General features: G+C 50.3%; 7 protein-coding genes across 7 annotated transcripts; 3 read left to right on the forward strand and 4 right to left on the reverse strand.

The window, feature by feature from the left end:
• Positions 1 to 945: 945 nt before the first annotated feature.
• On the reverse strand, positions 946 to 2,406 carry ASPZODRAFT_124995 (hypothetical protein). Its single transcript, XM_022721411.1, has 2 exons — positions 1,584 to 2,406; positions 946 to 1,528 (listed from the first exon to the last, which is right to left on the reverse strand). Exons 1-2 carry the CDS (start codon positions 2,340 to 2,342, stop codon positions 974 to 976), a joined length of 1,314 nt encoding a protein of 437 aa, XP_022577174.1. The 5' UTR covers positions 2,343 to 2,406; the 3' UTR covers positions 946 to 973.
• A 402-nt stretch (positions 2,407 to 2,808) lies between these two features.
• On the reverse strand, positions 2,809 to 4,810 carry ASPZODRAFT_137047 (hypothetical protein). Its single transcript, XM_022724201.1, has 4 exons — positions 4,602 to 4,810; positions 4,257 to 4,527; positions 3,860 to 4,202; positions 2,809 to 3,811 (listed from the first exon to the last, which is right to left on the reverse strand). Exons 1-4 carry the CDS (start codon positions 4,784 to 4,786, stop codon positions 2,880 to 2,882), a joined length of 1,731 nt encoding a protein of 576 aa, XP_022577175.1. The 5' UTR covers positions 4,787 to 4,810; the 3' UTR covers positions 2,809 to 2,879.
• Positions 4,811 to 7,773: 2,963 nt separating this feature from the next.
• ASPZODRAFT_137048 (hypothetical protein) lies at positions 7,774 to 8,915 on the forward strand. The gene has a single exon (XM_022724202.1). The coding sequence runs from the start codon at positions 7,795 to 7,797 to the stop codon at positions 8,773 to 8,775; it is 981 nt and encodes a 326-aa protein (XP_022577176.1). The 5' UTR covers positions 7,774 to 7,794; the 3' UTR covers positions 8,776 to 8,915.
• Positions 8,770 to 10,334, reverse strand: ASPZODRAFT_2119352 (hypothetical protein). Its single transcript, XM_022727783.1, has 7 exons — positions 10,211 to 10,334; positions 10,045 to 10,149; positions 9,965 to 9,984; positions 9,710 to 9,909; positions 9,382 to 9,653; positions 9,222 to 9,329; positions 8,770 to 9,160 (listed from the first exon to the last, which is right to left on the reverse strand). Exons 1-7 carry the CDS (start codon positions 10,311 to 10,313, stop codon positions 8,946 to 8,948), a joined length of 1,023 nt encoding a protein of 340 aa, XP_022577177.1. The 5' UTR covers positions 10,314 to 10,334; the 3' UTR covers positions 8,770 to 8,945.
• Positions 10,335 to 14,995: 4,661 nt separating this feature from the next.
• ASPZODRAFT_137049 (hypothetical protein) lies at positions 14,996 to 17,906 on the forward strand. The gene is made up of 5 exons (XM_022724203.1): positions 14,996 to 15,312; positions 15,465 to 15,732; positions 15,788 to 16,177; positions 16,227 to 17,507; positions 17,578 to 17,906. The coding sequence occupies exons 1-5, from the start codon at positions 15,038 to 15,040 to the stop codon at positions 17,695 to 17,697; spliced, it is 2,334 nt and encodes a 777-aa protein (XP_022577178.1). The 5' UTR covers positions 14,996 to 15,037; the 3' UTR covers positions 17,698 to 17,906.
• Positions 17,602 to 18,744, reverse strand: ASPZODRAFT_1285768 (hypothetical protein). The gene is made up of 3 exons (XM_022722059.1): positions 18,092 to 18,744; positions 17,977 to 18,041; positions 17,602 to 17,924 (listed from the first exon to the last, which is right to left on the reverse strand). Exons 1-3 carry the CDS (start codon positions 18,559 to 18,561, stop codon positions 17,746 to 17,748), a joined length of 714 nt encoding a protein of 237 aa, XP_022577179.1. The 5' UTR covers positions 18,562 to 18,744; the 3' UTR covers positions 17,602 to 17,745.
• A 505-nt stretch (positions 18,745 to 19,249) lies between these two features.
• ASPZODRAFT_28995 (hypothetical protein) lies at positions 19,250 to 23,609 on the forward strand. Its single transcript, XM_022728161.1, has 6 exons — positions 19,250 to 19,470; positions 19,553 to 19,761; positions 21,039 to 21,296; positions 21,423 to 22,029; positions 22,113 to 22,685; positions 22,739 to 23,609. The coding sequence occupies exons 1-6, from the start codon at positions 19,282 to 19,284 to the stop codon at positions 23,123 to 23,125; spliced, it is 2,223 nt and encodes a 740-aa protein (XP_022577180.1). The 5' UTR covers positions 19,250 to 19,281; the 3' UTR covers positions 23,126 to 23,609.
• Positions 23,610 to 23,624: the final 15 nt, after the last annotated feature.

Consider the following 23,624-nt stretch of genomic DNA (forward strand, 5'->3'; position numbering starts at 1 on the left):
TCTACCTCTGGTTCTACCTCTGGTTCTACCTCTGGTTCTACCTCTGGTTCTACCTCTGGTTCTAGCTCTGGCTCCACCTCTGGCCCTGGTTCTAGCTCTGGCTCTGGTTCGGAATCTGGCTCTACCTCTGGTTCTGGTTCTAGCTCTAACTCTGGCTCTGTATCTGCCTCTAGCCCTAGCACTGGCACTGGCACTGGTAGCTCTGCCTCTAGCTCCAGCTCTGCCTCTAGTTCCAGCTCTGCCTCTAGTTCCAGCTCAGGCTCCATCCCTGTCGGAGTGGAGGCCATCACTGCAGCCTCAACGACGACTGCCGCTCCCTCAGGATCGACCATCATCGCTGTGGCGACCTCTGCTGCCTCCCAGAGCGGATCTGGTTCCTCGACCGCCAGCTCCAGTGCCCCCGTCTACACTGGCGCGTCTGTCTCACAGTATGGGCTCGTCTCGTCCGGGCTGGCTGCTACCTGCTGGCTTATCGTTGGCCTGTTTCTTGCCTAGATAATTTGTCGACCTCAGTCATAAGCCAAGCGTGGTGTACATAATTATTTCCACTTCTCACTCAGAGTGTGACCTCTTATAGAGTGTATTTTATGATTTTCAATAAGCGGTTCAATTGAGTATTGATCTTGGTAGTACTTCGTCTTGAATTGAAATGCTTGGATTACCAGCTCCCACCTCGTATTCGGTTAGCATGGGCACTGTAGGGTTAGGGTTAGGGTTAGTTATAGGGTCAGGGCGGGTCATACATCTCTGTATGTTGGAGTACTGTGTACTATGCAGTACTATAAAAATTAGTTTAATAGTATGGTATGTTCTTATATTATCCGTATGTCAAGTCTCATGCTGGAGTGATAATCAAGTGCATGAATCAAACTACATGCAACTGAGATAAGATAGGAGAACTATATCTACTAGAATGTAGACTCCCTACAGAACTCAGAAGATACAGTCTAAATCTATATTTGGTCATTATCATCTAATCATCGAGAATCATACAGGCGACCACCATGGAGGCCGTCATCCCCCCCGTGGGCGTGTAGACCCCCCTGGGTCTGTTCTCGTCGCCTCTCCCCTGGCGCTCCAGCTCACAGCTCCTGTCCCACAGATCGTGCAGGTCGACGGCGCACTGGAGCTGGCCGGCCAGGTAATCCTGCAGCTCCGGCACGGGCTGCAGGCAGTACGGGGTTTCCTTGAGGCGCTGGATGTCGTGGAGGGTGGCGGCGAGGAGGGTGTATTTTTGGAAGTTGATGAGGTTGTCCGGGGTGAGGGCGGGGTTTCCATCTTCGATGAAGGTGATGTCTTTGAGAAAGACGCCCAGAAAGGGGATACACGGCGGGACGGTGCTCTGCAGTTTATCCCGGTACGTCTGGTAATTCTGTGTGCTGGAAATGAGGGCCTGGAGGGGTCGGAGGGAATTGCACGCCCGTTCGGTCACCATCGCCCATGTCCGGACCAGCCGGTAGATGGGGGCGCTTTCCAGGCCCGACAGGATGGAAACCACCGACGAGTAGTTTTGGAGTTCATACAGGGACTGACTGTGAATAAGAAGCAAGTCAGATAAAGGTATAGGAGAGAATGAAACGTACTGTTGCGACATTCACCAGATGGCCAATCACGCCCGCCCGCTTCTTCAGATCGGGTTCGGCGAGGATCAGCGAGCCAACCCAGTTGGAGAGCTGGTTGGAATATCGGATCAACGGCCGGATCTGGTTGTTGGGCTCGTTCTTCTTCTGGAAGTTCTTGTGCAGGAAATTGTCCGGCTGCAGCTTGTTAAACATGTGGGCTTCCAGGATGGTCAACTGGCGAGCCAGCTCGAGGGGATCCATCTTGATGAACTGCGGCTTGTCCAGCTTCAGCTTGCGCGGGAGGATGGGTTTCGGGGGCGTGGCACTAATAGATGGCCGCGAGATCTTCCGGGGCACCACGAACCCTGCGCGACGCCGCTGGATGAGGCCGAGCACCTGTTGCGTCGCGTTGGTGTCGATCACCGCCATCGCCCGCTGGGCAAAGGACTGCACTTTGAGCAATAGAGCGGCCTCGTCGGCGGCGGCGGCGGCGGCGGCGTCGGGCCAGAAATTCTCCAGCCACTGCTTCAGCACGTTGATCACACGGAACCGAACCAGCGGCTGTGCCGGCGACTGGTCAAACCGGGCGATGAGCAGATCCAGCAGCTCGGCGGTGGTGGTGAAGTAGGTGTACAGCATGAAAAACGTGCGGTTGAAGGCGGCGTCGAGCCGGTCATGGCGCGTCAGATGGCCGACCAGGGCGGGCAGGCTGCCCGCCTTGACGGCCTCGTTCTCATCGTAGACGATCCTGCCCTCGAGGGAGTCGGTCTTCTCATCCATCGTTGGGTTGAGTATCTTCAGGTCGATCTATCACGTGATGCTTTGCAACAGCGACAGGCGTTAGCCATCATCATTATTAGAAGACTCATAAGGACGACTCCACAGCCGGTGCGCAGGAGCGTCCGATCTCGGCTACGTCACTGGCCGCCGCCAGGGTCGAACGGATGGCGTGACTGGTATTTTTAGCCGAGAATCGGATGGAATTATCCGTTATCTGATCCGACGCCGCGTGGAGGCCCACCCAGGCCAACCACCGATCCATGCTGCGGACCCACAGACGCCCCGCCGGGGACCCGCATCGCACGGCACACACGCGGCTGATTGGCGGCAGCGGGGGGCAGGGATCAGATAATCTGCTCACTTGACCAGCCGTTCTCGGTGTTTGTGGAGTATTGCCGACTTGGCTTTATGTAATACAGGCGAATCCTTCTGAAAATTTACATCAACTACACTACAGTATACTCCGGGCCAGAGAAAGCGAAAGGTATAGAATGGGTAGACTCCGTAGAGAGGGTATAATGGAAGAAGTAGAGGGTATTAGAAAACAACGCCTTGGACCTGCGGCTTGCGCTTGAGATTGATGTCCTTGATGAGGAGGGTCCACGGGATGGCGAGGACGATGATGCCGCAGCCGACGGACAGCAGGCGGAGCTCGGCATACGCGTAGGCCTTCTGGATAGCCATGCGGGTGGCACTGCCCACGGGATAGCTGATTTGCGTGCTGAGATCCTCGTAGATGCTGTGGATGTTGGCCAGCGCCGATTCGGGCAGATAGCGAAGCAGCGCCTTGTGGTACGTGTTCTGCCAGATCACCGTGCTGATCGTGAGCCCGGCGCTGTCGCCCAGAGTGCCCACGACGTTGAGCAGGGCCAGCGCCGTCGCCACGTACTGGTGGTCGACCGCCGCCAGGATGGCCAGCTGCTCGATGAGAATAAAGACCGAGCCCGCAATCGCCAGGAAGATCTGGCACATCACCTGGTACCCAACGTTCATGTTCGGGCGGCGGAAGTAGATCATCAGCCCCTGCGCGAAGATGTACAGCGGCACGGAGATGTACAGCGTCCATTTATACCGCCCCACGCGGCGGATCATCCAGCCGACAAACAGCAGCAGCGCCCCGGAGACCATGTCGAAGATGTTGATGATGTAGTTGGCCGTCGTGATCGTCAGGTCGTTGTTGACCTGCAGCCACGAGGTGAAGTAGTAGCTCCAGCAGTAGTTCGATAGCTGGTACGTCGCATCCAGCAGCACGGTCCCGACGATCGTCCGGTTGGTCAACAGCTTCCAATCCAGCAGCGGCACCGGCGCCAGCCATGCCTCCCAGATGGCGAACACGAACAGCATCAGGAACCCGACCACCAGCATCGCGATGATATACCCGGATCCCCAGCCTTCGGGGGCGTATGCGGCGATATCAAACGGCAATTCAAACAACACCAGGCCGGTTGTGAAAATCACAACCCCAAGGACTGCTCCTCAGTCAAAGGAACCTTTGATCGGGAAGATGGAGAACGTACGGTCAAATTCCACTGTATAATGGACGATACTCTCGAGGAGGGTGCGTCCACTGGGCCGTTTGATGCGATGGCCCTCCTTCTCCGCTTTGTACAGGTTATATTTGAGGATGATGTAAAGAGGCGCCGCAACGATGGGCGTGATGATGGCCCAGCAGCCGAATCCCCATCGCCAGGAGACCTGGTAGTAGAACTCGTCGGCGACTTTCGGGCCTGCAAATGCGGTGATGATGTACGGCGAGGAGGTGAAGGCGTATGCGAGCGCCCGGTTATTCAACGTCGACACATCGGCAGTGACCACGTCCACTGCGTATTCCATTCCGTAGAAGCCAATATAGTAAAAGACCTATCATGTAAGAATCATTCATTTAACTTCAACAGTTCAATCTTTCATCCTCACATTTGCGGCGCAGTAGATTTCAAAACTGTTGCAGGCGGCCATGAGCACGAGCCCGATGGTCGCACAGATCACCATCAGCAGGAACCCCTCGGCACGACCCCAGACATCCATCATCTTGGCGATGGGCAGATACGTCGCGGCGGCAAAGGCATCGCCCAGGGCCGTCGGCACGGCGGAGAGGGAATGCGCCTGGAAGGAACTCGTCACGTAAGGGTTTAGACTGGTGGTGATGGTCGACTGGAAGGCATTGACAAAATAGAGGAACCAGATACTGCAAATTAGTATAACTATAGTATACAGTATAGTATACAGTATAATATAGTATAGTATGCAGACTCAACTCACTTGACAAATACTGCGATGAGCATCCCCTTGGACCAGGTGATGGTCACTGCCTCGACATCCTGGACTCCCCGCTGGGTGTATTCGGTCTCGTCTTTTCCATCTCGCTCGATGCAGATGTTCTCTGCCTCGGACTTTTCTGAGATTCGGCTGAACACCGTCCGGGCTCTTCGCAGGCGGACGCCCATGATAGATCACAATCTCAATCTCTGGAAATTCTCCTGGCGTGGAACGTGGATTCTACAGCTCGTATTTACTCTCTCTGTTGTGTGACGTCTCCGAGATCGGAGAATGCAGGAGGCCCCTTGGCATGCATGAGATGCTCCACTTGTAAGATTATCACTCACAGCCATCACATCACATTTCTTTGTTATTAGCTAACTAGTCTATATAGTGCTTGGCACTTGGTCTTAGCTGCATTAGTCCTCTATACCTGTTTCATCACTCGACTTTCAGTTGGCTTGATGCCTTGTACAAGTACGAGTAGACCTAATTAATAGAATACACTAGACCTAATTGATATAGTATGCTAGACTTAATATAGTATACTAGACCTGAAGAGTATACTCAGTATTGTACAACCTTTATGTACTAACTACTCCAGAATTATATCCAGTATTCTGCTCCCAAAAACATTATATACTCATTCCACATTTAGACATTACTTAGATCATCAGGTAGGCGCTCAATCCCAGGACGATAGCCTGGATCAAGCTAGAGCTCGAGAGGCTGGCAGCGCCGCTGGTGGGAGCAACAGACGACGAGCTGGAGCTGGAGGTGGTGGAGCTGGTGGTAGAGCCAGAGCCAGAGGTAGAGCCAGAGCTGGAGCTGGAGCTGGAGCTGGAGCTGGTAGAGCTGGATGCAACGCTGGACGCAACGCTGGACGCAGTAACGACGGCCGAGCTGCCGGGGATGACAGCGACGGGGGTGCTGGCAGCAGAGGGGACCGAGACGGGGATGGAAGTCACCGAGACCGGGGCGGAGGAAGACACGGGCACAGGCACGACGGTGGTGGCAGCGACGACGGACGAGGCAGCAGCCGAGGAAGAAGCAGAGCAGGTCGAGTCGGCCGTCAGCTCAATAGACACACACTCGGTCACCGAGGTGCTGTTGGTCGTGTAGATGTTGTCGCCGTTGTTCTCGCCCGTCGCGCAGGCAATAAAGGCCGCGCTGCCGTCGAACTCGAGCGTGGTGGAGGAGAGGGTGAAGCCGTAGGTGCCGGTCGCGCCCTCGTCACACTGGAACTGGGTGGTTTCCTCTATGGAATCCAACATTAGTCACAAGTGTCACCAATGTATGGGGTCTCAGTATTTACCAGTAATGACACATCCCCGGCCCTCACTGTCAGTGATGATGCCATCAGCAAGGCAGAAGGTGGCAGCCGACAGAGTGTCGTCGCCCACACGCACCTGGCCGTCGGTGAGCTGGCCGAGGGTGCCGGAGTCGCCGCCAGAGGCAGTCAGCGTGAAGCAGCAGCTGTCGCTGCGGGCAACGAGAGCCTGGGCGGAGGCCGCAAGGGCGAGGGCAATGACGGTCTTCATGGTGTGTTGTATAAACGACTGAGTGTTGTATAAACGACCGAGTGTTGCACAGGTAAAGAATATAAAGAATACTCAGACAGAAAATCCAGAATCTTGTACTGTCCAGTGCATTCTTATAATCCTGCCAAGCAACAAAGAGGGCTGTTGACGACGCGTGGCAGCATCCTTGCCACCGGCCCTCGCCACACGCATATCCTGGGTGGATTGGGCAATTCCCAGCGATCGCCCATGGTTCGATCAGACTTTTGTCCACGTCATCAGGTACAAACTCAACAAGTAAAATAGATAATTTATACAGACATTTGACATCATAGGTAAAATAAAATGTAAATAAATAAATATATACTTATATTTGTATGAAAATTGAATATACTATCAAGCATTGAGTGCTGATTGTACTTGGTCTTTGGGATCACAATCATCAAGTTTCCAAGTGTTGTCGTCATCGCATGGCTGGGCCAATCATCATTGACTGTGCTGGCTACTACCACAACAGGTACCAGGCTGTTCCTTGGTTGAGCTGGCTGAGCTGCTTGAGCTGGTTGGGTGCCTGGCAACCAGCCCCGTTGATATTCTTTGTACCTTGTCCACTGGAGCAATAATACTATCGCCAACTTTCTCAGCCCTAGCCCCGGGACACCAACTTTTATGACAATACCCCGCACCTCGCTAGACTTGTAATTAGTTCACTCTGTAGCTACTTACAACCAGGTAGTAATTGTCTAATTATCCGCACGTTCTGTGCGACTTGAACGTCATTTTGCCCCTGCAGACCCGAGTTAAAAGTATATCTCTGCTAGGCTCCTCTGTATGCTGTACATTTGTGTGTAACATTCTTTTAATAGAAACTAGCGGGTTATACTTGCTCCGAGGCATCTGAATACGGTTTAGTCTTAGGGTTGAAGATGACTCTGCAGTTTTGCAATCCGCTGAAGAGTACCAAAGTACGCAGGATTGGGCGTAGGTCTAGAACAGTCGGCGACACTGCCTTGGTTTGACTCTACAAAGTACTCCAGAGTCTGGTTAACCTCGGTTAAAACCCAAGTCTGCATGGAGTCTCGCCGGTAATAGTCCGTCCCATTAACTGTTAGAGATTATTAAATTTTCCCTAGTATCTATCTCCTGTCCTGACGACTCTCTTACTAATACCTGTCCTACCATACTACTCAGCTACTACGGAGTACTCTGTACTTGCACGCGGCCACTACTATCTTATGCTGATAGTTAAATCAGTTCTTTTTGTAATGATCTGATAGCATCTATTCAATATACCGAAGATATATAAATGTAGTAGAAGATACTCAATATACGGTATATTAGGATGTGCATGACAGGGTATAATTTATAGTATTCTTAATGTCACTACCATCGACTGACTCTGGAGTAAACAATATATATTCCTTTTTTCTAGACACCATGACTGCTTTACATACTACCAAGTAGCTAAACTTAAAGTAATGAATTAAACTACCTGCCACGTAATGCGTCTCAAGATAGAGGACGGCTATGCAGATCTGCACCCACAGCGGAGACCCGAAACAATGATATTCGTCATGCCAGCAGTTTAGAGCCCCTTAACGCCGAGTATAAGAGGAGCTCTACCTTGCAATAATATTTTCTCCTTGATCTTTTGTATTTGACATCTGACACCCACCATGTACTCCCTTCTCACCCTGCTGTGCGCCGTGGGCGCCCTGGCGGCCGAACTGAACACCACAACGGTCTACCAGTTCTCCTCGAACGACACATGGCTGGAGAATCTGGCGGTGCGGTCCAACGGCATCATCCTCACGACGGAAATCGGCCCCCCCGCAAGTCTGCTGGCGTTTGATCCGCGCGAAGAGACCCCCCAGAAGGTGGTTCTGCACACCTTCGACTCCGTTCTCGGCCTCTCCGGCATCACCGAGGCAGCCCCCGATGTGTTCTACATCACCGGCGCCAACACCACGGCCGACAACATCTCGGACCCGCCGGCGAACGCGACCCATGTGTGGCGGGTGGACTTTACGGGCAACAACGAGAACCAGCCCGAGATCAGCCTGATTGCTCGGCCGACGGCCCCGACGGGGTTCAACGGGCTGGCCGCGTTCAACGAGAGCATCATCCTCGCGACGGCGACGTACCAGGAGGCCATCTTTGCGGTGGACACGACGACGGGCGAGACGTGGGAGGCCATCACCAACGACATGATGAGTTCCATCAACGGGATCAAAGTGCGCGACGGATACGTGTATTGGACTGCTGGCGCTGACTTCTGCCGCGCAAAACTGTACCCGAACGTCACTGCCGGGGCGCCGCAGCTGATCGCGCAGGGGATCGCCTTTGACGACTTTGCTCTGGCGCCGGATGGGTTCGGAAACACCACAGACAGAATGTATGCGTATCTGGCCACGGCGGCGGAAAACACCGTCATGCAAGTCAGCTTCGATCTGGACGGAGGGAACAACCAGTCGGTGGTGATTGCCGGCAACCTCGACTCGATCGAGATCGCGGAACCGACGGCCTGTGCCTTTGGACGGGGTGAGGGCGAGTTTGACCACTTGTACATCACCACGGGGGGTGGCAGCGGCGTCAATGTCGATGTCAACGGGGTGGACACTGCTGTTGGGGCTCAGCTATTGGAGATCACTCTGTAATCCCTTTTCTTCTTATCGATTATCCATTCTCTTATATTATCAATCATCGATAGCTCATATCTGGCACAGCTAGACGGCTTACAATATAGCTAGCAGTTGAGATACTGTGTCCTGACAGGATTAAGTTATTTTGCATTAAATTACGTTATATCAGCTCATACTCATGATAATTAAAAGTCCTGGTCCTCCCAGTTGCCATCAGACGCAGCCGGGCTCTTGCCATCGTAGTACTCGCTGCAGGGGGCATAGGCGCACACGTCGTCCGAGGCACTGCGCAGCTGGCCAAAGGGGCGCCACCACTGATCCCAGCCCTCCTCGCTGCCGTCCGGCTGGGCGATGGTGCTCAGGTTCCAGTTCCTCTCCAGAGTGACCACCTGGGTGAAATCTAAGCCAGTCAGTCAGTAGATATAAATATAAATATTCGATACTTGGTTCTGGGGAATTACGGTTGTAGTAGGTCTGGTCAACGCAGTCGTAGCACTTGATGGTGTCGTTGCCCAGGATGACCGTGTAGATGGAGTTGTCCAGACCGAAGTTGTCATTAATATAGATGTCTACCCATTAGCATGAAGATCAGCATAATGATATAGACGTAAAGCAGCTTACTGTTTTCGTCAAACGTAATCAGAATCATGGTGTTCTTCATGAACTCCTTGTTGAGCAGCATGGTGTCGACGAGGTACTGCACATCCTTGGCCGCAAAGGAGATGTTGGTGTTGTGTGCGTCGTTGTCCAGGTTGGGCGTGTAGAACATGTACATGGGGGCATCGGCGCCCAGAGCCACGTCTTTGGCGAAGTGTTCCTCGGCGTTGACGATGTTCTGGCAACGGGACTTGTTGTTGCGGATGTTGTCAAACGACATGAAGGGGTTGTGTTTGCTATACGGTTCAGTATGAGGACTTTCGAAAAGTGTCAACGTCTTTGGATATCCTACCGGACGTAGAGAGTCGTGTCGTTCTCGGTCAGAGGGTTGCAGTCACCTCCCTCCAGAGGCGTGTATCCCTCCATGTAGGCCCTCCAGGTGATGCCGGCGGGCTCGAAGAGATCGATGATGCTATCCTGAGTGGTGTTGTGGTCCGCATCATCAAACACTCCACCAGCAATGGTGTTGGAGATCATGGTGATGTAGTTGGGCTGATCATGTCAGTTTATACTTGGCAGGAGGGGTGAATAATGATAATTGAAATACCTGGGAGGGGTGAGTGGTGCCTATGATGAGTTAGAAACACAAGAACCATATACTCAACTGAATACCCAGGCTGAACGTACCGTGGTAACCACCCAGGGTCATGCCCATGTTGGTCAGGTTGAGGAAATACGGATCACCAAAGGTGACGTCCTTGTTGGTGTTCTCGAGAACAATGACCACAAAGCCTGGAATTCCAGTTAGTGAATCCATTCAAGCATCACTCGTTGAGATGGAGGATAACCATACGGTCAAACCATTTGCCCTTGGCAGGGGTAGGGCCGGAGCGCTTGAATGGCATGGCCGCCGCGAGGGACAGACCAGCCAGAGCCAGACCAGCAGAGAGCTTCATCTTGACAGTTCAGTGCCTTTGATTGATGAGAGAGTGCTGGAGTGCTGGAGTGCTGGAGTTCTGTTCTGCTCATGCTCCCGCAGATGCTCCCCTCTTTATATACCCTGATCTTCTATACTCTAACCTGCAGTGCTCTCTGCGTCTAGAATGACAATCCTTCCATCCGGTGTCTCCACTTAGCCGCTGTTCCTTCCATTATCACCATCAACTATCACGATCAACTACTACTATTTAGTTCGGCCCGCTGCTGTTTTTGGAAGGGTGGAGCCCACGTGCTCGAATGCTGCGCCGGGTGTCGGTCCGGCTCTGCGCCGAGGTGGGTCTGTGGCTGCGCTACCAGTGGAGATGGGGAAAGCTTACCTGCCCATTTGACAGCCAAGAATCAGGCACATGGCTGGTCCCTTGGGTTGTATCCTTGTTTACTACTAATATGTCTCTTCTAATTGGAGTATTCCAGAGACAGGAGATACCTCAGAGTATGTGGTTCTATATGACTCCTATACTGAGAAAAAAAGATGATAGGGATCATGGAAGTGATAATAGTTGTAAATCAGGATCTTATACTACATATATACTATACCATACCTCAAGAGAATGATAAATAGTCATGCCATGGGATGGAGAAGAAGTGAGGCGTCGGCCCACTGGCCCACTGTCGGACCACGCGGCTCGGTTGAAAACTCTGATTCAGCCTGCTTACTCGTGATAGTATCTACCATTCACTCAATAGCTGCACTCGATCCTGCCATGTGTCTGGGTTGTTCTCTATTATACTGTCCTTTCATATCCTATGATTTCCGTTGAGCTCCTATGATGTCCTGGGATACACTGGATTTACTTTCATGTCTCCTCTTATCTCTATTCGAGTGCTTCAATATAGCATGTGAGTATTATCCAGGTACGAAATAGTACCAGTTATGGAGTAAGAGTGGATTAGCCGATTCCGACTCCCGTGTCTTGGCACCGGGGACCAATTAAATTACAGAGATAACTAATGACTCCTTACTGGAGTAGGTAGTGATTATCGGTACTAAGTACAGATCCTCCATATATTGGCAAATAAAGATAGGAGTAGTGAAGACTCCTTATCATATATATGCTCTATTGCGGATGAAGTGGATTAACTATTGTTGGACTCTGGATTCAGACAAAGTTCTCTGCATCAGCTACAAACCTTTTTATAATCCATGCCTCTACGGAGTAGATCCCTGGAAATTCTGGCGTTCGTATATTAGGCTGATATTAAATAAGCCTGCATTAAGTCATGTCCCTTGCATTTAGTAGCAAACTCGCAGGATTCCGTCAGTTCCGACCGCGACATCGCTCGGGGTCAAACCGATCCCCCGGCCGCGACCCTTCGGGACGGAATATGCATGAAAGGCTGTATATTTCTGATAAGACTTTTGAAACCGAGTAACTTATAATTCAATTGATCCGATTGCTGATAAAAGCTTAATCTATTGTCTATATTTTATAGAGTACCCCTGCAGAGCTCATCTCCTGATTGCCCAGCTCTTCCCTGCGGTTATCCCCCAAAATACTGGGGACCAGGCCGTTCGAGAATCAGGTCACCATATAGTTTATTTGATCCAACGGTAATCTCATAGGGCCATCAAAAAGGTACACAGGTGGGGTGTAGACCCTTGACAAGGAATCGGTTCCTGCCACTCTTCAACCATTTGACTTCCAAGGAATCCTGGTGGCTGATACTATGTCGCTCTAACTCTATCAGTATAAAGCTGTCCTACCAGTTTATACTTGATGCTACAGAGGGGATACGGCTATTCAGTTCTAACATAAGATCTAACTACTCTGTCACCCATTGACCTTAACCATATTTATTCATTTCTATTGACCTTGCCTATTATTTGGTATTATTAGGGTGTAGTCTAGATTATGTTGAAGGTACTGTATAGGTAGTGGTCAGCTGATATCAGCTCACTGACCAGTGACCACCTGAGGCCTTACTGTCACCTTCTAAAATAGTTATCTAGTGGAATATTATATCTATAATTCTTAACAGCTCATGGAGTACATCAACTATCTAGGCTATCTGAACAATAATAGGCCTTTGGGACATAACTAAAAGTCCTTTGTATTCACTCTAGGCTTTACACTTTAAAATAGAATCAGCTTTCAAGGCATCAGTTTCCCACACTGTTTATAATTTCAAGTTTAACAGATTACAGGCCTTGATATGCCAAAACCCATCTAGTTAGAGTTTAATATGCTGTCGTACTTGGCTCCATACAGGTGTCATTCCCTGATTTAGAGCCAGAAAGATTATAACGCAGAGTCTGGTGTTGGTCTCAATTGCTATTGTCCCTAATGGGATTTTTCTATGAGTCCATTCCTCGCTCGTAGGGAAGAATCAATTGTTAGGATGTATTAATTACACTGGGCTTTGTAAGTGTCAAAGAACATACTGATGTATTGATGCATCCTCCCGCTCAAACAATCGGCATATGACTGTTGCCTATCCTAGAGATGCCTATAAAAAGGACTTGTATTCCCGTGTTTATGTAGATACTCTCTGGCATCACTGATGATGATTGTTCTATAGGGTAGCTCATTTCCAGGGTGAGCTGCATTCTATAGAGAAAGACATAGCTTGAATATTCATAAGGAAATATCTATATTTCAGGATATATGATACTAAGCTAAATGTAGTTCTGTACACATTGCTAATCCCATTGTCAAAAAAAAGTGACTGTTCCATAGTATATAATGTGTAAAGGTCGTGACTGAGGAGCTGCCGTTTCCATAGCCTGATTAGTTCCCGGGCATTTGGACTGGGAGTCCTTACATGGCTAATTCCAAAATAGACTGGGATATTCCTCTTCTCCCTGCTTGGATACCACCAAGTAATGATCAACAGCAGCTGGAGCATCTACTAGTGCTGACGCCTCATTGCTTATCTTGAATCATTGGGTCAAAGGAGCGTCTACCTAGACTCTTTTTTACTCGTGGATTGGTTGTGTGTGGCATCATATGTCCAAGAGTGGACTAGAAATCACAAATTTGCCTCTTGAATACCACCTTATACCTATACAGGTCCATCGTGGCAAGTTCTTTGATGTCATTCTACTTATCACCTTGTGGCGAGGCCTTGTCTCAGTGGCAATCTCACATTATTTGGTCATTTTGAGTAATCATTGAGCAAACATTGATTAGGTATGAGTTGAGTTTCTGACAGCGCCACACCCGATGAGAACCGCCGGAAGTCCGTGGGATCCTGGTAATCTTGGGAACCAATTGATAAGTTTTGCATCCATCATTTGCATACTCCCGACACTTTATCAGTTCATGTAACCTTGATCTAGAAGCAGAACAATGTGACGTACTCTATGCATGTACTAGACACCAATCAAGTGTTCATACACAAGGAGTGGTATGCTGCATCAAAAACAGAGCTTCTAGTGGCTGTTGGTTTTATCAGAACCCAAGCCTCCAATGGAAAATTGCGCCATGTTGGTTATTGACTTGCTCGCCCTAGGCTAATACCTGCTAAAATGGCGTACAAATCCTGGGCCGGCCGGACGTCCGTTCCAACGCGGAGAAGTACTACATAGGGGGTCTATTCCATATCACATGCTTCTATTCCACCACCCCACCCTCACCAATAACAGCATTGATGTTATAAATGGCTCTAATTGATAGGTGATTTATTAATGTGTAGCTAATAAAATTATACCCGGGGAAACCGGCCCTCTTCTCATCATGTAGATAGCATAGATAGAGTAGACAGAGGAGGGCTATCAGTGCTGAATAATAGAATTTTGATGATTTATTCACAAATTCCATCTGACAGGGGACAAGGTACTTCCAGTTGTTACCGAGGAAAATAGACGGGCTGGGACCAACAATTCCTTTGCATCTCATTAGTCCATCGGAGGTACGTGGGAGCTCCGGCCCTGTTCGTCCCATACATTGGCTGCGTCTCCGCATTCCTGAATAGTGGGGCGCAGATAACGGACATGGGTGTTGACCATACGATTGGGCCGTTTATTCTGTAAAATGAGTAGGGGTACACATGTCGGAGGTTACTGTCTCTGTGCTTCGTATTGCCTTCTCGTCTACAGGCTTCAATAAAAAAAAAAGATGTGTATTTTATCCTACTAGAAACCCATTATTCCAGTCTGTTCCGCTATATATTTTATTCTCTTCCTGTACGTAACTTGTGACCTCGCTTATCCTGGACAGTTCAAGATAGTTCGCCTATCTATCTTTCGTTGACAGCCACGCCAAGAGATAAGGTTCAACCGTTCTGATTCGTGGATTTGGACATGGTGAGACCCATCGCCATCCTGTGCCTTGCTCTAGCCTACAGGAATAGACCAAATTTATTGTAGTCCATTCAGATTAGGCTTGGTCCTTGTTCTCCGTAGTAGATACCATGTATGGAGTAGTTCACACCCCCCCCCCTCTCCGCAACGTGGCGAGCCAGGCTATCTCACTAGCCGCGTACGCCGTCCTCCTACATTTGGAGTAGGGTGGTATTTTCGTATCTGGGCGATAACGACTAGTCGGTCAGATGAGGTGCGCTCTTCCCTCCTTGCCACAGGAGGTAATCGTTTAGTACTTTGGGGGGAGGATTTGTATAAAGGTAGACCGAATTAAAACCACCCCCCCCCCCCTCTTCCCTGAGGGGTCTTCTTTTCTTTTCTATCAACATCCTTCCTTTTCCTCTTTCCCTTCATTTCCCACCACCACCACCACTAACCATGGCGGACAGTGTGGATGAAAGCCCGGTCTCGACCCCTGTGGTCGAGGTGACCAAAACGGGAGCCACCGTCTTGGACGAGAAGCTGCCGGACTTGCATGACGTCGAGGTTGCTCCGGGGTTTGTCGCCCAGAAGGACTTTGAGGGCCATTACAAGGACGTGCCTCTGGGAGAGGGCATTGTTCCCGACGACAACGACGAGTTCATCGATCCCCGCCTGCACGACTATCCCATTCCTCTCGTGGCCAAGACCGTCGATCTGCGGAACGACCCAACGTGAGTTCTTTGGTCCAATCAGATTATGTTGTTTGTCATGGTCACGTGGTATTATTTAATGTCATGTGACACAACATCACGTGATGTCATATAATATCACATGACCATAATATCACATGACATCACATGACTCCTTTCTGACGTTTTCACAGCGAACCGATCCTCACCTTCCGCTTCTGGGTTCTTTCCACCTTCTGGGTCTTCGTCGGCTGTGCCCTGTCGACCTTTTATTTCTTCAAGCCATACTACAACACCATCACCAGCTATGCCGTGCAGTTGCTGGCCTGGGGCATGGGCGACGCCATGGCCCGTTATCTGCCCAAGCGCCAGTTCAACTGGTTTGGATGGAAGTGGTCGATGAACCCGGGCCCCTGGAACGCCAAAGAGCACGCTCTTATTGTTGTTGCCTACTGGGGGAGTGTACGTGCCTTTTATCTCTCTCTCTCTCTCTCTCGGTATCAAAACTAAGGATTAGTGCTATACGGCCATCGGAATGGGCCCCCTGTCCGCCATTGAACTGTACTACGGCGAGAAGCTGAATGCCGGATGGTCCATGTTCTTCCTGCTGGCCTCGCAGATGATCGGATACGGCTTTGCTGGCCTCTTCCGTGACATCCTCGTCCGGCCGCCCAAGATGTACTATCCGGGAGTCCTGCCCAACGTGGCGCTGTTCAACGCGATGCACCGCAATCCGTCTGCCACCAAGAAGGCCCTCAAGTACTTTGCCATTGTGGCCGCCGTCACATTCACCTATGAATGGATCCCCGAGCTCTTCTTCCCCTTGCTGGGCTCTCTCCCACTTGTTTGCTGGTTTGGCCATGGCAACTGGAAGGCCTTCATCATGGGATCGGGCTACTACGGATTTGTGCGTCCCTTTATCCATTTCGTCTATATTTCCGTTCTAATATCAATAGGGCGTCTTGGATTTCTCGCTCGATTGGAACTACATCACCTTCATGTATCCATACTACACGCCTCTGTGGTCGAGTCTGAACCAGTGTGCCTTTTGCCTGTTCTGCCTCTGGATCCTGTATCCGGCCATCTACTTCAGCAACACGATGAACGCGCAGAACTTTGCTCCGATGGACACCAACACGTACACGATCAACGGCAGCACCTACGACGTGTCGGCCATTGTCGGCAGCAACAACGAGGTCAACCGCACCGCGCTGGCCATCTACGGCGGCCCCTACTGGGCGCCCTCGTACGTCTTCAACTGGTTCTGGACCTTTGCCGCCCTGGGGGCCTCGCTGGCCTACGCCATCCTGTGGTACGGCAAGTCGGCCGTCGAGGACTTCAAGATGGCCTGGAACAACAAGCGCAGCGACTACGATGACCCCTACCTCAAGCTGATGTCTTTCCAGAAGCGTGTCCCGCACTGGTGGTACATGGCCCTGCTGGTGCCGTGTGCCGTCATCGCCATCGCCCAGGGCTACGAGGGCAACATGAAGCTGTCCGCCTGGGGCTTGGTTGTCATCTGTCTGTTTTCCTTCATCTTCACCTGGCCGAACGGGATCCTGTGGGCGGTGGCCAACACGCAGGTGGGTATGGGCTCCTTCAGTGATCTGCTGGCCGGCATCATGTTCCCGGGCAAGCCCACTGCCGTGCTGGCCGCCTACACGTACGGCTACTGCGTGCTGGAACAGAACCTGAACCTGATCTCCGACTACAAGTTCGGCTTCTACATGAAGATCCCCGAGCGCGAGATGTTCTGGGGCCAGGTCTGGGGCACCCTGTTGGGCCCGTTCATCAACTACGGCTTCATGCAGCTGATCGTCGACCGCGAACGGCCGTTCCTGATCGGCCAGCGCTCCTCCGAGGCGTGGGACGCGGTGCAGACGCGTGTCTACTATTCCAACTCGATCATCTGGGGCATCCTGGGCCCCAAGGAGTTCTTCAACGAACGCTATCCATGGGTCTACTATGCCTTCCTCATCGGCCCGGCCTCGGTCTTCCTTGTCTGGCTCGTGCAGAAGCGCATGCCCAAATGGGACCTCGAGAAGTGGTTCAACCCGACCCTGCTCTTCTACGGAGGCATGCTCTTCCCGGCCTACGAGACCGTCAACTTCTTCACCTCCATGCTGGCCTGTATCCTCTTCATGGGCATTCTCCCGCGCTATGCCCCGGTCTGGTGGAGAAAGTATAACTATCTCACCGGCGTCGGTCTCGACTGCGGCACCCAACTCATGACTCTGGTAAGTATATACATTTATATATATATATAAATTCCTTTCTCTCAATTCAAGCACACGCTAATCATCACAGGTCTGCATCTTCGTCGTCAACCTGCCCAACCTCAGCTTCCCCTCGTGGTGGGGGAACGACGCCAACGCGTATGACAGATGTTTCCCTCCTGCAGATCTACCTCCATATGCCTTGAACTAGTAGCATAATTATCTCAATTCTCAATTCTAATTCAATCCTATCCTATTCTTATGAAGTCTGCTTTCTGCAAAACCCTCGACGCTGGCTGCTCTCTGCACTCGAGTGAGACAGACGACGGCCACGGCAGGACAAGAGACGGACCAGGGGCATCAATGTGGGCAGCGAGGCGCAGATGATGGCCACCGCGCATTCAATCACCGACCAGACCGTCGCTGGCGCGATGGTTCCTATCGTCATTACATTAATTACTCTCTGTATATAATATGGCCTATGACTTACCTGATACGTTTCGAGTGGAATATGCGAATAGAGTAGTGAACCGATAGAGACTGACTCCGACGACACTAGATCAATCAATATATATAACCATGTCTATGTAACTATGCTGACGTACAAAGCACCGAGGAGAAAAATACTAATGATGGATAGGCGGTACAGAATGCTGCCGTGGAGCTGCCAACAGATCCGCACCGGTAAGGCAAGGATAGCAAGATCGGTCAGGATATTGGGCAGAGCAACACAGTAGAAGCCGATCTTCAGCTGGATGCAGTGTCCTGGTCCCTGTTCGCGATCGACGGCTTCCCATGCCTTGGCGACGGGCGTGCACTGAAAGATGGCCGCGGGGATAAACGCCAGCGCCCAGGCGAGGGCGACACTGGCGCAGATGAGAGCGCCGATCCGGAAGAAGCGAGACACGTCGGTGAAGATGCGGCGGTACAGCGCCAGGATGGAGAGTTTGATGAGGAGCAGGTTGAGCACGTAGAAGATCTCGAAGATGTAGAGGAGCTGTAAGACGTTAAGAGCAGAAATATAACCTGAATGGAATTGATAAGAGTATGAGTATCTAGATACCTTGCGGACCATGAGGGCGTTGTGAGAAGAAAGATGGGCTGTGTCCTGTCCCAGTCCATAATGGATCACTGATGGTCAGTATAGAATATAGACTGTGCATTTATATACATACTGGCAAGACATATTCCGGAGATGATACATAGTAGAATCTGTAGCTTATTAACACTGTTCATAACTAGCAATGACTTGCCGTACTAAGCTGGCAATAATCAGATAATCGTCTGCTCCCAGACTGAGCCGGCGCACTCGTCGAGCCACAAAGCGCAGGCCCGTGAAGAACCAGGCGAGGACAACGACGGTGATGACGCTGGCTCGCAGCTGGCTAGCTGTCATTGTACATTTTGGAATATAGCAAGGTGGGAGGAATTCAAGGTGGGGAATGAAGTTATTCAAACCTGTCAAAGTATATTTAATCAATGATGTAATAGAGTTAATTACCAACTATAAAAAATTATGAGACATTTTTTAATATTTATATATTTTAATCATTCTTTCTATATATAGAGTAGATAGAAAATGTGTATAGTATATACTTTTTATATCTTAATTAGGGAGTATTATTAGAGATGTCAGAGTTACTTGAAGTATGAATAGAGTAATATGATAGATTCTAATTATAGGTGTATAAAGTACAGCTGTTGTAAGCGGGGTAATCATGTGATGCAGCTGCACCTTATCTTCTGTCCTGCTCTGTTGCCTTAAAGAATATCCATCTATTCATATCTGATCCTAATGTCGACTGAACCTCTTCTCCCCTCCTACAGTACGATCGATCAGCAGCAGCAGTTCTATCGAACTCGCTTGCAACCTGAAAGTGAAGAGGCGACGCCCACATCGCTGCCGTGGTTGGTGAGCGCCGTCGTCTTCCTGGGGACAGCCAGCATCACCACCTTTTGGGCCTCCAGAAGCCCTCCAGAGACGGTATTCATCATATTCCATCATCATCATCATCATCATCATCATCTATATATCTACATCACATCTAACAAGACTGCTGCTATAGCCTCCTACGTCTGCTCCCATCCTCCCCTACTATGCAACGCTCTGCCTTCTTATCGCCCTGTGCTGGTGGATCGGATACCTGATTGCATTCGCTTACAAGCGACAAGGTCCCCCAGCTGCCCATCGCAAGACCATCATCTGCGTCTCGGTGCTGGGCAAGGGGCTGCTGGGTGTGGCCCATTTCGGCATCCGGCAGGGCTATGAATGGGCGTATCCCGGGTTGCCACACCCAAACTGGTTGATTATGTTTCTTGCTATCCAGGCTTGGTATGACTGTGCTTTCTTCTTTATCTGCTCTAGTATGTGAGAGGTAGATACTTGAAGGATAGGAAACAATCAGACAGTTCTATGACTATAATTTCAGGATTTCTTAACATTATATCATTATAAATCAGGCAGGTAGACTATCTAGCCATTAACTTCAAGCTGATCAATGATACTAGTAATGATCTTAATAAATCCAATCCAATAATTCTTTGACTGTCCTTTCACCTGTCTTTTAGAAGAACCGGAATTCTCTCTGCGCGTCGAGCACCGCAGTGCAGTTCGCTTCTTCCACCTGGGGATAGAGTGGCTATTCATAATCAGTTGGTAGGTGGAGTCGTCGAGTGATGAGAGAGGACGTCTCATGGCGACATAAACCAGCCGGAATGTAACATTCTCCTCTTGTAAAGACTGGACTTGTAAATATTAGACAAGAAACGAGCCAAAGTCAAGGGTGCTATACCTAGACGCTTATATCCACATAGACAATTGTTGCACTTCTCCCTAATTTCGCCAGGACGCCAGATGAAGCACAAGAATGTCCATCCCGTTGCATGGGTATCAAGATAGATCACTCTTGCAAGACAGTTAGGAATGAGGCAGAGACTTTGGTATTATGAAATCGGATGATTTCTCGATTGCCATACAAAAGAAAGATATACTGAGGAAGACTGACAGGATGGAAGGGGAGAGGAAGGGGTCCTTAAATAGTAGCTACAGCAAGTGAATAAGCTGAGGAGAGGCTTCAGAATGTTACCAGTAGAAGTGAATATAAGACTATCTTTTTACTTTACAACATTTATCTGTCTAGTTAATAGATTTATAAACCCTGATTTTATTAAGTATTATTTCCTAGTGAATAGATTTGCTTTTCTCTCTTATTATTACCTTCAGTATAATAGAACAATAGACTTATTGGTCTAAGATTAGAGGACTCTTAGATCAATATCTGTTCTATATATAAAGATAATTAACTTATATTATTCAACTACTTTGGATATCTATTTACCACTGTTTATTCTAAGTCTTATATTTAGTCAGAATGACTTGAGTGGCAAGAACTCAGTCTAAAAACGGCCAACTGGTAAAGCATGCATAAAGAGGACCACCCAATAAACCCACAATCAATCAAAAGCTACTATCGAATGTCCACAATTATCAGAAACCAACCTGTGGGAGAAACGGGCGATGAGCTGTTCCAACTGATGCATCCCGACGGACAGAGCAGCATCCGGGCTCTTTCAGTTCTACAACGGCGTGTACAGAAGCTACGGCGTGCTGGTTGGTCTGCGCGCAATGTTTGACGACGGGAGCATCGTCCCTGCGGGCCAATCCACCGACTCTGGAGTCCATTGCAGCTCCTGTTCCTCTTCCACCTTCACCTTCAAGGAAGACACGGTGCTGTATTCCGGGGAGCGGGTGGAGGATATCCGACTCGTCACGACGGAGGGCAAGATGGGAAGATTCCCTCGCTGGGAATTGTATTTCGATAATAATCATACAGCTATATATGAAAGGTAGAGCAAGAGTAACAGTAGTAGTAGTATAGTTTGCCTGAGGCAACAGTCATGTGACTGAATACGAGTCTCACTGTCTCACCAACGCAGTCATCATCAAGAGATCAACGCATCATCAAGAGATCAACGCATCATCAAGAGATCAACGCAGTCATCAGATAACAGCACCACCAGCATGGGAATCATCAAGAAAATCATCGGCGGCGGCCTTGGCTTCACTTCCGAGGCGATCCACGCCGCTCGCTCGCGTTCAGGAGAGCCAGCGAGTAGAGGTGACGAGAAAGTGGAAGATGACGATAAAGACGAAGAGGACAAAGATGACGATGAAGATGAAGAGAACGAGAATGAATCAGCGGAAGAAGGATTCGCCCACGACGAGGCCGCCTGGGAACTTGACGAGATGGTCGAGCGCGTGGCCCCCCCGTCCTACGAAGAGGCGGCCGTCAGCAGCGGCTCCGACTCGGAGGAGACGAAGCTGAAGAAGCAGGAGGAGATGCTGCAGCGGCTGCTCCGTCTGGCTGGGCCTGTTCCTGTCCCTCTCCAGGCGTCGCTGCCCTGCCCGGTGATTATCCCCCAGCGCCGACCGAGACAGAAAGACCGTGGCTTCGTGAGGGCGTATGCGCCTGTTCTGGACGATGTGGGCGTCAGCCAGGAGGTTTTTCTCCAGTTCCTGACCGACTGGGACGTAGCTAGAAGGGTATTCTCCCTTTTCTTTATTCGTTCAATCTTCTTAGCCATCTATTCCCCCTTCTTCATTCGTTCAATCCTCTAATCAACTAGGCATCTCCGTGGATCGACGTGGTGTACGTTGCCGCCGGCGTGGTGGGATTCGTGCCCGAGGCCGCGACACAGATCGTCAGCATCGTCGTGCAGGTTGTAGCGGGCACAGCAAAGGAACTGCAGTCTCGACAGCGCGGCAACACCTTTCTCGACCGGGTGAACCAGGAGCTGTTCATGCCGCGCGGGCTCTACGCGATGGTGATGGCGTTCAAGGACGACGTGTCCGGCCAGCAGCGCGGGCTGCTGAGCAACCTCTCCAAGAGGATCGGCCAAACCATCTTCTCGGCGGAGCGGCTCGACATCAACCAGACGGCCGCCAAGTACAGCAAGCCCGCGGATCCGGAAATGTCTCGCCTGCGCCGGGGGTTGAAGGACTTCCGTCTCACCAGCGGCGAGACCCACGGCGAGATCGAGCTGCCCGAAGCTGCGCCGCTCGTGTTTCCCGAGCTCGACCGGGCGGCCGTTCGCGATCTCAACCAGGGCGAGCAGGAGGAGAAGAGCATGCGCGAGAAATGGAGCAGCGCAGGCTCTTGGGTGCAAGACTATCTTGACCGACGGGCACAAGCTTTCTACGTAAACATACTCACTACACGTTATACGTCTATACTGAATACTGACGATACTAGGAAGCCGAACATCAAGGATCCTCCCTGTCGACAACAGCTGAGCAACGCGCCCCCATGAAATCCCGCTTCAACGACCCCAACCACCCGGCCAACAGCGGCTCCCTGATCGCCCTGCTTACGGGGGGCGCCGTTGCGCCGTCTCGCCGCCGCCGCGCCGCCAAACAGGAGCGCCGGGCAGCGCGCCGGGAGGAGCGCGATGCCCGGCGAGTTGCTCGCGGACGGGCGCCCCGGGGGCCTCGTGTGCCCCGGGGGAAGAAGCAGGGGCTTATCAGGAAGATCTTGACGCAGGATGTGCTGTATTTGCTGGTGGTCAACCTGCCCACGGACGAGCAGGTGGCCACTTCGGTGGAACAATTGGAGGAGATGATGGGCAAGACTGAGTATTAGTTAGTATCCATTAACTAGTTTAAGTGAGTCTAGTAGTATTAAGTATTCATACTTGATCTTGTTTGTTTCTAGTACTTATTTGCTATCTATTTATTATATTTCTCTTATTATCTATTCTCTTATTATATTGTCTTCTCTATTTCTCTTATTTTCTATTATATTGTCTTTTATTTCTCAGATTCCACTTTTATGTCTACTTGTTATTCTCATTATGAGGATAAAGGATTACTCTGCCAAATAAGCCACTATATTCAGTGGTTGTAAGACAAGTATTTATTTCTATCATTCACTCTCTTTTCTTTTTTCCACTCTTATTTTATACATCATCACCATGGCCCAAATTATGCCACTGATTCCTCTCTGCACTCGGCGGACAAGATCCCTGTCTGCTCTCCTCAGCTAATGCCGTGCTGAATTAGTCAATATCCTTTAAACCTCCTCCATACGATATATGTGTTATTATTATAAGACTGGCTGTATGGACACCACTAGAAGCTTA

The sequence above is a fragment of the Penicilliopsis zonata genome (genome assembly GCF_001890105.1).
Source record: "Penicilliopsis zonata CBS 506.65 unplaced genomic scaffold ASPZOscaffold_26, whole genome shotgun sequence".
NCBI classification, from domain to species: domain Eukaryota; kingdom Fungi; phylum Ascomycota; class Eurotiomycetes; order Eurotiales; family Aspergillaceae; genus Penicilliopsis; species Penicilliopsis zonata.